At 40.3% G+C, this 13,112-nt stretch overlaps 1 protein-coding gene across 1 annotated transcript in view; it reads right to left on the reverse strand.

Moving 5' to 3' along the window:
- Positions 1-13,112, reverse strand: part of MDM4 (MDM4 regulator of p53) — an 84,347-nt gene that overhangs the window by 6,217 nt on the left and 65,018 nt on the right. The window contains exons 9-10 of the mRNA XM_053706694.1: positions 11,637-11,789; positions 11,440-11,523 (exon numbers count right to left, since the gene is read on the reverse strand). Of these exons, the coding sequence (XP_053562669.1) occupies positions 11,440-11,523; positions 11,637-11,789 (237 nt within the window). The remainder of the gene's footprint in view (positions 1-11,439; positions 11,524-11,636; positions 11,790-13,112) is intronic.

A 13,112-nucleotide genomic window follows, 5' to 3' on the forward strand; every position in this document is an offset into this window, starting at 1 on the left:
CCGGATCGGGGGCTACCCCTTCATGCTGTCTTTGTACCAATAGCGGGCTGGTTCCCAACAGTTTGAGTTCCCAACAGTTTGAGAAATGTGATTTTAAAGTGCTACTTAAAGCTACATAGTTTCCCTGAAGTACACAGAGCTAAAATACTTTTGATTTGCTCACAGGGGTCAGCAAAACATAAAATAAATCTGCTTGCTAATTACTGTGACAAATAGAACATTATTTGTTGCATTCTGATAAAGTTTACACATTTGCAAAACATTTCACTAAAGCTGCTATATTTATTGATTTTTTTTTTAATTTAAATATTTTATTTTCCCTTTTCATGGGCATAGAAAAAACATTTTTTTTTTAAAAATGATAGTTCAGACACGTAAATGAAATGTCCACAAGAACAAACCTTGAGTAGAAAGCTATGCAGTATAGGAGACTAGTATCAATATTCTCTAGCAGTTGATAACAATGCTCTGACCATTAGGTGGCGCTGCTACACATGTATAAAACTGCCCATAAGTGACATAATAAAGAAACGTATAGTCCACTCCTCAGTACCAGGGAAATTATTTGCAATCCAATAAATATATGAGCATATTAAAAAACATAATTTATGTAAGAACTTACCTGATAAATTCATTTATTTCATATTGGCAAGAGTCCATGAGCTAGTGACGTATGGGATATACAATCCTACCAGGAGGGGCAAAGTTTCCCAAACCTCAAAATGCCTGTAAATACACCCCTCACCACACCCACAATTCAGTTTAACGAATAGCCAAGTAGTGGGGTGATAAAGAAAGGAGTAAAAAGCATCAACAAAGGAATCTGGAAATAATTGTGCTTTATACAAAAAAATCATAACCACCATAAAAAAGGGGGGGCCTCATGGACTCTTGCCAATATGAAAGAAATGAATTTATCAGATAAGTTCTTACATAAATTACGTTTTCTTTCATGTAATTGGCAAGAGTCCATGAGCTAGTGACGTATGGGATATCAAATACCCAAGATGTGGAACTCCACGCAAGAGTCACTAGAGAGGGAGGGATAAAAATAAACAACAGCCATATGCTGAAAAATTAATCCACAACCCAAAATATAAGTTATTCTCATGAAGAAAAGAAAAACTTAAAACATCAGCAGAAGAATCAAACTGAAACAGCTGCCTGAAGAACTTTTCTACCAAAAACTGCTTCTGAAGAAGCAAATACATCAAAACGGTAGAATTTAGTAAATGTATGCAAACAGGACCAAGTTGCTGCTTTGCAAATCTGATCAACTGAAGCTTCATTCTTAAAAGCCCACAAAGTGGAGACTGATCTAGCAGAATGAGCTGTAATTCTCTGGGGCGGGGCGGGGCCTGACCCGACTCTAAATAAGCTTGAAGAATCAAAAGCTTTAACCAAGAAGCCAAGGAAATAGCAGAAGCCTTCTGACCTTTCCTAGAACAAGAGAATATAACAAATAGACTTGAAGTCTTTCTGAAATCTTTAGTAGCTTCAACATAATATTTCAAAGCTCTCACCACATCCAAATAATGTAAGGATTTTTCCAAAGAATTCTTAGGATTAGGACACAAGGAAGGGACAACAATTTCTCTACTAATGTTGTTAGAATTCACAACCTTAGGTAAGAACTTAAATGAAGTCCGCAAAACCGCCTTATCCTGATGAAAAATCAGAAAAGGAGATTCACAAGAAAGAGCAGAAAGCTCAGAAACTCTTCTAGCAGAAGAGATGGACAAAAGGAACAACACTTTACAAGAAAGTAGTTTAATGTCCAAAGAGTGCATAGGCTCAAATGGAGGAGCCTGTAATGCTCTCAAAACCAAATTAAGACTCCAAGGAGGAGAAATTGATTTAATGACAGGCTTATTACGAACTAAAGCATGTACAAAACAGTGAATATCAGGAAGAGTAGCAATCTTTCTGTGAAATAAAACAGAAAGAGCAGAGATTTGTCTCTTCAAAGTACTTGCAGACAAACCTTTATCCAAACCATCCTGAAGAAACTGTAAAATTCTAGGAATTCTAAAAGAATGCCAAGAGAATTTATGAGAAGAACACCATGAAATGTAAGTCTTCCAAACTCAATAATAGATCTTCCTAGACACAGATTTACAAGCTTGTAACATAGTATTAATTACTGAGTCAGAGAAACCTCTATGACTTAGCACTAAGCGTTCAATTTCAATACCTTCAAATTTAATGATTGTCCGGCCTTAACGGAAGTGGCCAAGGTTGGCAACTGGACATCCGAACAAGATCTTCATACCAAAACCTGTGGGACCATGATGGAGCCACCAGCATCACAAATGATTGTTCCATGATGATTTTGGAGATCACTCTTGGAAGAAGAACTAGAGGCAGGAAGATATAAGCAGGTTGATAACACCATGGAAGTGTCAGCGCATCCACTGCTTCCGCCTGAGAATCCCTGGACATGTATCTGGGAAGTTTCTTGTTTAGACGAGAAGCCAGATCAGATCTATTTCTGGAAGACCCCACATCTGAACAATCTGAGAAAACACATCCGGATGGAGAGACCATTCCCCTGGATGTAAAGTCTGACGGCTGAGATCCTAATTGTCTACACCTGGGATATGAACTGCAGAAATTAGACAAGAGCTGGATTCCGCCCAAACAAGTATCCGAGACACTTCTTTTATAGCTTGGGGACTGTGAGTCCCACCCTGATGATTGACATATGCCACTGTTGTAATATTGTCTGTCTGAAAACAAATGAACGGTTCTCTCTTCAACAGAGGCCAAAACTGAAGAGCTCTGAGAATTGCACGGAGTTCTAAAATATTGATTGGTAATCTCGCCTCTTGAGATTTCCAAACCCCTTGTGCTGTCAGAGATCCCCAGATAACTCCCCAACCTGAAAGACTCACATCTGTTGTGATCACAGTCCAGGTTGGCCGAACAAGAGGCCCCTTGAACTAAACGCTGGTGATTTAACCACCACGTCAGAGAGTGTCGAACATTGGGATTTAAGGATATTAATTGTGATATCTTTGTATAATCCCGGCACCAGTGATTCAGCATACAAAGATGGAGAGGTCTCATATGAAAACCAGCAAAGGGGATCGCGTCCGATGCTGCAGTCATGAGACCTAAAACTTCCATGCACATAGCTAATGAAGGGAATGATTGAGACTGAAGGTTCCGACAAGCAGAAACCAATTTTAACCGTCTCTTGTCTATTAGAGACAGAGTCATGAACACTGAATCTATCTGGAAACCTAAAAAGGTGACCCTTGCCTGAGGAATCAATAAACTTTTTGGTAAATTGATCCTCCAACCATGTTTTCGAAGAAACAACACTAGTTGATTTGTGTGAGATTCTGCAGAACCTAAAGACTGAGCTAGTACCAAGATATCATCCAAATAAGGAAACACCACAATACCCTGTTCTCTGATTACAGAGAATAGGGCACCCAGAACCTTTGAAAAGATTCTTGGAGCTGTTGCTAGGCCAAATGGAGGAGCAACAAATTGGTAATGCATGTCTAGAAAAGAGAATCTCAGGAACTGATAATTTTCTGGATGAATCGGAAAATGAAGGTAAGCATCCTGCAAATCTATTGTAGACATATAATGTCCTTGCTGAACAAAAGGCAGAATAGTCCTTATAGTCACCATCTTGAAAGTTGGTACTCTTACATAACGATTCAAAATTTTCAGATCCAGAACTGGTCTGAATGAATTTTCTTTCCTTGGGACAATGAATAGATTTGAATAAAACCCCAGACCTTGTTCCTGAAGAGGAACCTGTATGATTACCCCTGAAACCTCCAGGTCTGAAACACACTTCAGGAAAGCCTGAGCTTTTACTGGGAGAAAAAATCTTCTCACAGGAGGTCTTACTCTAAATCCTATTCGGTACCCCTGAGAGACAATGCTCTGAATCCATTGATTTTGGACAGAAATTGCCCAAACATCCATGAAAAACCTTAATCTACCCCCTACCAGCTGAGCTGGAATGAGGGCCGCACCTTCATGCGGACTTAGGGGCTGACTTTGGTTTCTTAAAAGTCTTGGATTTATTCCAATTTGAGGAAGGCTTCCAATTGGAAACAGGTTCCTTGGGGGAAGGATTAGGTTTTTGTTCCTTATTTTGACGAAAGGAACGCAAATATTAGAAGCCTTATATTTACCCTTAGGTTTTTTTTATCCTGAGGCAAAAAAAACCTTCCCCCAGTAACAGTTGAAATAATAGAATCCAACTGAGAACCAAATAAATTATTACCTTGGAAAGAAATAGTAATCTAGATTTAGATGTCATATCAGCATTCCAAGATTTAAGCCACAAAGCTCTTCTAGCTAAAATAGCTAAAGACATGGATCTAACATCAATTTTGATAATATCAAAAATTGCATCACAAATAAAATGATTAGCATGTTGTAGTAAACAAACAATGCTATATAAGTCAGAATCCAATTCTTGTTGCGCTAAATTCTCCAACCAAAAAGTTGAAGCAGCTGCAACGTCAGCCAAAGAAATTGTAGGCCTAAGATGACCTGAATATAAATAGGCTTTCCTTAGATAAGATTCAAGCTTCCTATCTAAAGGATCTTTAAAGGAAGTACTATCTTCCATAGGCATAGTGGTTCGTTTAGCAAGAGTAGAAATAGCCCCATCAACTTTGGGGATCTTTTCCCAAAACACTATTGAAATTGCTGGTAAAGGAAACAATTTTTTAAACCTTGCAGAAGGATTAAAAGGAGTACCCGGCTTATTCCATTCCTTAGAAATCATATCAGAAATAGCATCAGGAACAGGAAAAACCTCTGGAGTAACCACAGGAGGTTTAAAAAATTAAATTTATGCTTACCTGATAAATGTATTTCTTTTACGATATGACGAGTCCACGGATTTCATCCTTACTTATGGGATATCGCCTCCTGGTCAGCAGGAGGAGGCAAAGAGCTCCACAGCAGAGCTGCATAAATAGCTCCTCCCTTCCCTCCCACTCCAGTCATTCGACCGAAGTTAGGAAGAGAAAAGAAAAGCCAAGGAGCAGAGGTGACTGAAGTTTAACAAAAATAAAAGACCTGTCTTACAAAATGACAGGGTGGGCCGTGGACTCGCCATATTGTAAAATAAATAAATATATCAGGTAAGCATAAATTTCCTTTTCTTTTACAAGATAGGACGAGTCCACGGATTTCATCCTTACTTATGGCATACAATACCAAAGCTATAGGACACGGATGAAAAGGGAGGGACAAGACAGGAACCTAAACGGAAGGCACCACTGCTTGAAGAACCTTTCTCCCAAAACCAGCCTCCGATGAGGCAAAAGTATCAAATTTGGAAAAAGTGTGAAGAGACGACCAAGTTGCAGCCTTGCAAATCTGTTCAACAAAAGCATCATTTTTAAATGCCCATGAGGAAGCCACAGCCCTAGTAGAATAAGCCGTAATTCGTTGTTGCTGTCCAGCAGTCTCATATGCAACACGGATGATACTCTTCAGCCAAAAAGAAAGAGGTAGCCGTAGCCTTCTGACCCCTACGTTTCCCAGTAAAAACAACAAATAATGAAGATGTTTGACGAAAATTCTTAGCTGCCTGCAAGTAGAGCTTCAAGGCACGGACTACGTCCAAATTATGTAACAGACGCTCCTTCTTAGAGGAGGGGTTAGAACACAAGGAAGGAACAACAATTTCCTGATTAATATTTTTGTTAGAAACAACCTTAGGAAGAAAACTAGGTTTGGTACTTAACACCACCTTATCAGAATGGAAAATAAGATAAGGAGAATTACATTGTAATGCCGAAAGCTCAGAAACTCTGCAAGCAGAAGAAATAGCAACCAAAAATACAACTTTATTAATAACTTCAAACGGAACCCCTTGAAGAACATTAAGAACTAAATTCAAACTCCAAGGAGGAGCAATTGGTCTAAGCACAGGCTGGATTCTAGTCAAGGCCTGACAAAAAGATTGAACATCTGGAATATCTGCCAGACGCTTGTGTAGCAAAATAGACAAAGCAGAAATCTGTCCCTTTAAGGAACTTGCTGACAACCCTTTCTCCAATCCCTCTTGGAGAAAAGATAAAATCCTGGGAATCCTAACCCTACTCCATAAGTAGCCTTTGGATTCGCACCAATAAAGATATTTACGCCATATCTTATGGTAAATTTTTCTAGTAACAGGCTTACGTGCCTGAATCAAAGTATCAATGACCACATCAGAGAACCCCCGCTTAGATAAAATCAAGCGTTCAACCTCCAAGCAGTCAGCTGCAGAGAAATTAAATTTGGATGATGGAAGGGACCCTCAATGAGAAGGTCCTGCCTCAATGGAAGCTTCCACGGCGGCAGAGAGGACATGTCCACCAGATCGGCATACCAAGTCCTGCGAGGCCACGAAGGAGCGATGAGAATCACGGAAGCCCTCTCCTGTTTGATCCATGCAATCACCCGGGGAAGGAGAGCAAACGGTGGGAACACATAAGCTAGGTTGAACGACCAAGGTACTGCCAAGGCATCTATCAGTTCGGCCTGAGGATCCCTGGACCTGGATCCGTATCTTGGGAGCTTGGCATTCTGACGAGACGCCATCAGATCCAATTCCGGTCTGCCCCACCTGAGAATCAGGGTGGCAAAGACCTCCGGATGGAGTTCCCATTCCCCCGGATAAAACGTCTGTCTGCTTAAAAAATCCGCCTCCCAGTTGTCCACTCCTGGGATGTAGATTGCTGACAGATAACAAGAGTGAGCCTCCGCCCACCGAATTATCTTGGATACTTCGGTCATCGCTAAGGAACTCTTTGTTCCTCCCTGATGATTGATGTAAGCCACAGGCGTGATGTTGTCTGACTGAAAGCGGATGAATTTGGCCGAAGATTGAATATTGCTCTCAATTCCAGAATATTGATTGGAAGTAGAGACTCCGACCGAGTCCACACACCCTGAGCCTTCAGGGAATTCCAGACTGCCCCCCATCCTAGTAGACTGGCGTCCGTTGTTACTATCGCCCATGAAGGTCTGTGGAAGCACGTCCCTTGGGACAGATGATCCAGCGACAACCACCAAAGAAGAGAGTTTCTGGTCTCCTGATCCAGATCTATCTGAGGAGACAAATTTGCATAATCTCCATTCCAATGTCTGAGCATGCTCAGCTGTAGAGGTCTGAGATGAAAACGAGCAAACGGAATGATGTCCATTGCCGCCACCATCAATCCAATTACCTCCATGCACTGAGCCACTGATGGCCGCGGATCGGACTGAAGGGCTCGGCATGTATTCAGAATCTTTAACTTTCTGACCTCCGTCAAGAATATTTTCATGGATACAGAATCTATTAGAGTACCCAGGAAGGGGACCCTTGTCTGTGGAACTAGTGAACTCTTTTCTAGATTCACCTTCCACCCGTGAGTCCTTAGAAAGGACAGAACCATGTCGGTATGAGACTTTGTCAGTTGATAAGACGACGTCTGGATCAGAATATCGTCCAGATAAGGCCACTTCAATGCCCCGCGGTCTGAGAACCGCCAGCAGAGACCCTAGAACCTTTGTGAAGATCCTGGGTGCCGTGGCCAACCCGAAAGGAAGGCCCACGAATTGAAAATGTTTGTCCAGGAAGGCAAACCTTAGGAACTGGTGATGATCTTTGTGGATAGGAATATGAAGGTATGCATCCTTCAAGGCCACGGTAGTCATATATTGACCCTCCTGGATCAATGGAAGAATTGTATGAATAGTCTCCATCTTGAAGCATGGAACTCTGAGAAATTTGTTTAGACTCTTGAGGTCTAAAATGGGTTGGAACATTCCCTCTTTTTTGGGAACCACGAACAGATTTGAGTAAAACCCCTGCCCCTGTTCCTGTATTGGAATGGGACAAATTACTCCCATAGTGGAGAGGTTTTCTACACAACGTAAGAACGCTTCTCTCTTTATCTGGTCTACAGACAATCATGAAAGAAGAAATCTCCCTCTTGGGAGAAAATTTTTGAATTCCAGTCGATACCCTTGGGACACGATTTCCAGTGTCCAGGGATCCTGAACGTCTCTTATCCAAGCCTGGACAAAGAGAGAAAGTCTGTCCCCTACTAGATCCGGTCCCGGATCGGGGGCCGCCCCTTCATGCTGTCTTGGAAGCAGCAGCAGGCTTCTTGGGTTGTTTACCCTTGTTCCAAGCCTGGTTGGGTCTCCAGATGGACTTGGCTTGTGCAAAGTTCCCTTCCTGTTTAGCGGAAGAAGAAGAGTGGACTCCCTTGAAATTCCGAAAGGAACGAAAAATTTTTAGTTTACCCCTTTGCTTAGTAGCTTTATCCTAGGAGATGACCCTTACCTCCCGTAATGTCAGAAATTATTTATTTCAAGTCAGGCCCGAATAGGGTCTTTCCTTTGAAAGGAATAGTCAAAAGCTTTGATTTAGAGGATACATCGGCAGACCAAGATTTTAACCATAAAGCTCTACACGCTAGAATGGCAAATCCTACATTCTTAGCCGCCAACTTGGCGATCTGAAAAGCGGCATCTGTAATAAAAGAATTAGTCAGCTTAAGGGCCTTAATTCTGTCTAGAATTTCCTCTAAAGGAGTCTCAGTCTTAAGAGACTCCTCTAAGGCGTCAAACCAAAAAGCATCCGCAGTTGTAACTGGTACAATACAAGACGTCGGTTGTAATAGAAAACCCTGGTGAATAAAAAGCTTCTTTAGAAGACCCTCCAATTTTTTATCCATAGGATCTTTGAAAGCACAACTGTCCTCAATAGGAATAGTTGTACGCTTAGCCAGGGTAGATATAGCTCCCTCCACCTTAGGGACTGTTTGCCAAGAATCCCGAAAAGTGTCAGCTATAGGATACATTTTCTTAAAATTAGTAGAGGGTGAGAACGGGATACCCGGTCTTTCCCATTCCCGCAAAATAATTTCCGAAATTCTCTTAGGAACTGGAAACACATCCGAGTAAGCAGGGACCCCTAAATGTTTGTCCATCTTACACAATTTCTCTGGTGGTACCACTATAGAGTCACAATCATCCAGATTCACTAAAACCTCCCGAAGTAACAGGCGGAGGTGTTCCAGCTTAAATCTAAAGGACATGACGTCCGAGTCAGTCTGCGGTAACGCACTCCCCGAGTCGGAGAGTTCCCCCTCAGAGAGAAGTTCCCTACCCCCCTGAACTCAGATCCCTGTGAAGGTACATCGGAGATAGCCATCAAGGCGTCAGAAGTTGCAGGAACCACATGAGTCTCAGTCCTGCTACGTTTGCCCTGTAACACTGGCAACTTAGACAAGACTTCTGTGAGGGTGGATGACATAACTGCAGCCATATCCTGCAAGGTGAACAAAGTAGACGCCGTTAAGGAACATGACGTTGTTTGCGTGGGCGTTAAAGGCTGTGATGCTTGGGGAGAAATTAGCGGCAAACCCTGAGTCTCATTGGTCTGAGAGCAATCTCCAGGAATATCTGTATTAGAAAATATTTTCTCTTTACATTGTAAGGCCCTCTCTATACAAGTGTCACATAGGGTAACAGGGGGTTTCACAATGGCCATTTAGACACATATCGCTTTGTTTAATGTCCTCCATGACACACAGAAAACAAGCAAATTTGGTTGTTACAAAAAGATCCTATAACAGAGTAGGTACTGTGTCTTTAAAAGAAAAACCATCTCTGTAAAAAACGTCCGTATAGGCAGAGGGATCGAGAACAAACTTTCTTAAATAATCTTATGTACTCACTGTGTCATATAGCTTTAAGGGGAAAAATAACACATTGTTATAAGAAAAAAAACTCAAACTCAATCACCCTGCCGCAGCTCAGCTGCGGCTCCTACCTCTACCTGTATCGAGACCTCTCGCCCGGCGCACCTACGATCGCTTGCACTATATTTCAACAAGCGAACTAGGAGCCGTGAAGAAAATGCTGCTGTCGGAACCCAGTAGTAGAAACAACTGCGCAAAAGCGGGCCAACACCAAGCCCCGCCCATCGTGGGCGTAAACAAGTTGCAGAGAGCCACAAACAGAGCCGCCATGTTTTGGAGCCATAATAAAGCAAAAACTGCATACTCCTGTACTACCCCCAGCATCAGCCTATGTAACTCTGAATAAACTGGAATAAAAAGATGCCCAAACGTTGTGTGTCATCATGAATCCCCCAGCGCTTCTAGTCCTTAACCTATCTGAGTCGCACTAGAATGTCTGGGAAAAACATAAACAATATGATGGTTCTCAGTCCCTGTACTAATGAGAATCTGCATAGTGCCACAGATCAACAATATGACAGTTCTCAATCTCTTAGCATTAGTGAGAATCTGTATACTGCCCAAATGAAGCCTTTAAGCCTATGTTCCCTGATAGAAACAAGGTCAGAGCACAGTCACTTCTGAGATAAGCTGCAGAGCCCCAGAAAGAAAAGACTGCACTTACCTTCATGTTGAGGAACAACATGAGAAATTCACAGTGTCAAGAGGTCCCTTCTCCCTCCTGAGGTCCTGTGAAGACAGATAGGCCTTAGTTAATTATCTCTAAGACCAATACTGAAGAGCAGTATAATGATCGGAGGCACAGTGCAGGGTAAAACCTCACCAGTTCCCATAATCATAACTTCCAGAAACTGCTCTTATATAAAAATAGTACACATCGGCACCATTTAAAAATAAAAAACTCTTGATTGAAGAATCTAAACTAACACCTTACTTTACCTCTCTCCTATCACAAATGCAAGATAACAAGACAATACAATAGCATTTACTCTGAATTTCAAATGAGTAGTAGATTCTTTTCTAACACATTTCAAAGTTATGTATATTTCCACTCCCACTGTACCATGTGATAGCAATCAGCCAATCACAAATGCATATACATATAGTTCTTGCACATGCTCAGTAGGAGCTGGTGATTCAAAAAAAAGTGTAAATATAAAAGTGTGCAAATTTTTTTTAATGGAAGTAAATTGGAAAGTTGTTTAAAATTACACGCTGTATCTGAATCATGAAAATTTAATAAAACCCGAGTGTCCCTTTAACTGGGAGTACTGAAGAAATTGTGTAGTGTCTAGCTTTGCAGTAGTGACTTAAATTTAATTTTATATCAGTGTGCAGTTTAAAAGGGATTTATGCCATATTTCTATATTTTATGAAGCAATTTAATAAGTTCATTTTCAAGCACTTTATTTTCCCCAGTTGTTTACTTTTAATGTTTAAAATTTTAATAATCATGTTCAGTTTATACCAGATTTGTGTAGAAATTGTGTTGATTTTTCAAAACTTTAAATTTACAGAATACCAGACCGTTATCAGTTATCGGCCTGAAAAGCGGTCAATAAATAGGTCTATCCCTACTTAAAAACACTCCTTTCAACCAAAAAGGTTGTGATAAGGGGCAAATAAGGCTTTACATAAAAATGGGCAATTTAATTTATACTGAAACATTGCCTAAAGGCATTTTTACATAACTACACCAGCCACAAACCTCAGAAGTGATCTCAGTGTCTGTATCGTCACTTAGGCTCTGAGTATCTTCTAAGTTGTCCTCATAAATTGTGAGCTCAATGACCTAGGAGGTGAAAAGACAATCCTGAGACTAAAAGTGGTTAAACTGAAATATGGTCTAATCATCAATAAATGAGGACGATGATGAAACAGAAAAAAGACTTTTGTTATGCTCACCTTTTTCTCCTCAGCTTCCCTAACTTCTTCCCCTACACTTCTTGGAGAGTCCATAGCTTCAACTTTTACCTCCATGTTGATTTGATCTGATCGGCAATCATTAAGGAACCACAAGTCATCAGTGGTGTCTGACACAAGAGCTGTGTCTATGTCCTGCAGGAAAATGGAAGAAATGTTAAAACATTGCACTCCTATACGCCATAGTAATAAGGAAGCCGACAGAACCTCCCAATGACACATTTTAGACCTGAATATTAACCCCATTCCTTAGGACTACATCATGAGAAAACTATAATAATATCACAAATTGACATCTTTAGTGACCAAATCGTCATCAGGCATCCATCCCTAAACTTTAAATTTAAAAGCCAATACGAATAATAAGAACTTATTTTGTATGTGATCTACTTATTTTGTAGCAGTGCTGTACAATTTCAAACGCTATTCTTTAAATTTCATTTTCTCATCAACTGGATATTAATAGCAAACCAAATTACATATCCTTACAATGCACAGGGCAAAGACTAATGAGGTTGACTTGGAAAACTACTGCTGTTGCTTTTTTTTTTCAAAGCACAGGTTATGACAGGTTATGTAGTGGGAAGTAGGCTGCAAGACCCACAAGAAAAGAAGGGGGGAACCAAACATTCTTGGAACGGTTATGTCTTTTCTTCCTTATAAAATGGTCTAGATTTTATTCCAGTTAATTAAATTTTTCTACAAAATCTCCACTTTTTTTTTTTTTTTTTTTTTACTGAAATAATTATATTAAAATATACCGGTAGGGTTTTAAAAAACAAATAATTTATGTAAGAACTTACCTGATAAATAAATTTATTTTGTGGTGGCGAGAGTCCACGAGCTAGTTACTGATGGGATATACATTCCTAGCAGGAGGGTGCAAAGTTTCCCAAGCCTATAAATACACCTCCCACCTCACTCATACCTCAGTTTAACGTATAGACAAGTTAGTGAGGTTTATAAGGAGAAAAATCATAAAAAGAGGAACAGGATAAATAATGTGCTTTATACAAAAAAATCATAACCCCCAAAAAAATGGGTGGGTCTCATGGACGCTCACCACCACGAAAGAAATTAATTTATCAGGTAACTTCTTACATAAATTATGTTTTCTTTCATATAGGTGGCAAGAGTCCATGAGCAAGTTACTGATGGGATATAAATACCCAAGATGTTGAAGTCCACAAGTAACTATAGAGGGAGGGATAAAATAAAAACAGCTATTTCCGCTGAGAAATTAAATCCCCAAAAAATAATTAAAGTTTTCTTAAAAATTCAGCAAACTCAAATAATAGGCTCTATAATCAAACTGAGGCAGCTGCCTGAAGAACCTTTCTACCAAAAGCTGCTTTCGAAGAAGCAAAGAACATTAAAATGGTAAAATTCATAAAATAATGAAAGCTCTCTAAGCATTTTCTGAGAGCACTGAATGAGCTGGGGTGGAGCTTATAACAG

Source organism: Bombina bombina, chromosome 3 (genome assembly GCF_027579735.1).
Source record: "Bombina bombina isolate aBomBom1 chromosome 3, aBomBom1.pri, whole genome shotgun sequence".
Taxonomy (NCBI): domain Eukaryota; kingdom Metazoa; phylum Chordata; class Amphibia; order Anura; family Bombinatoridae; genus Bombina; species Bombina bombina.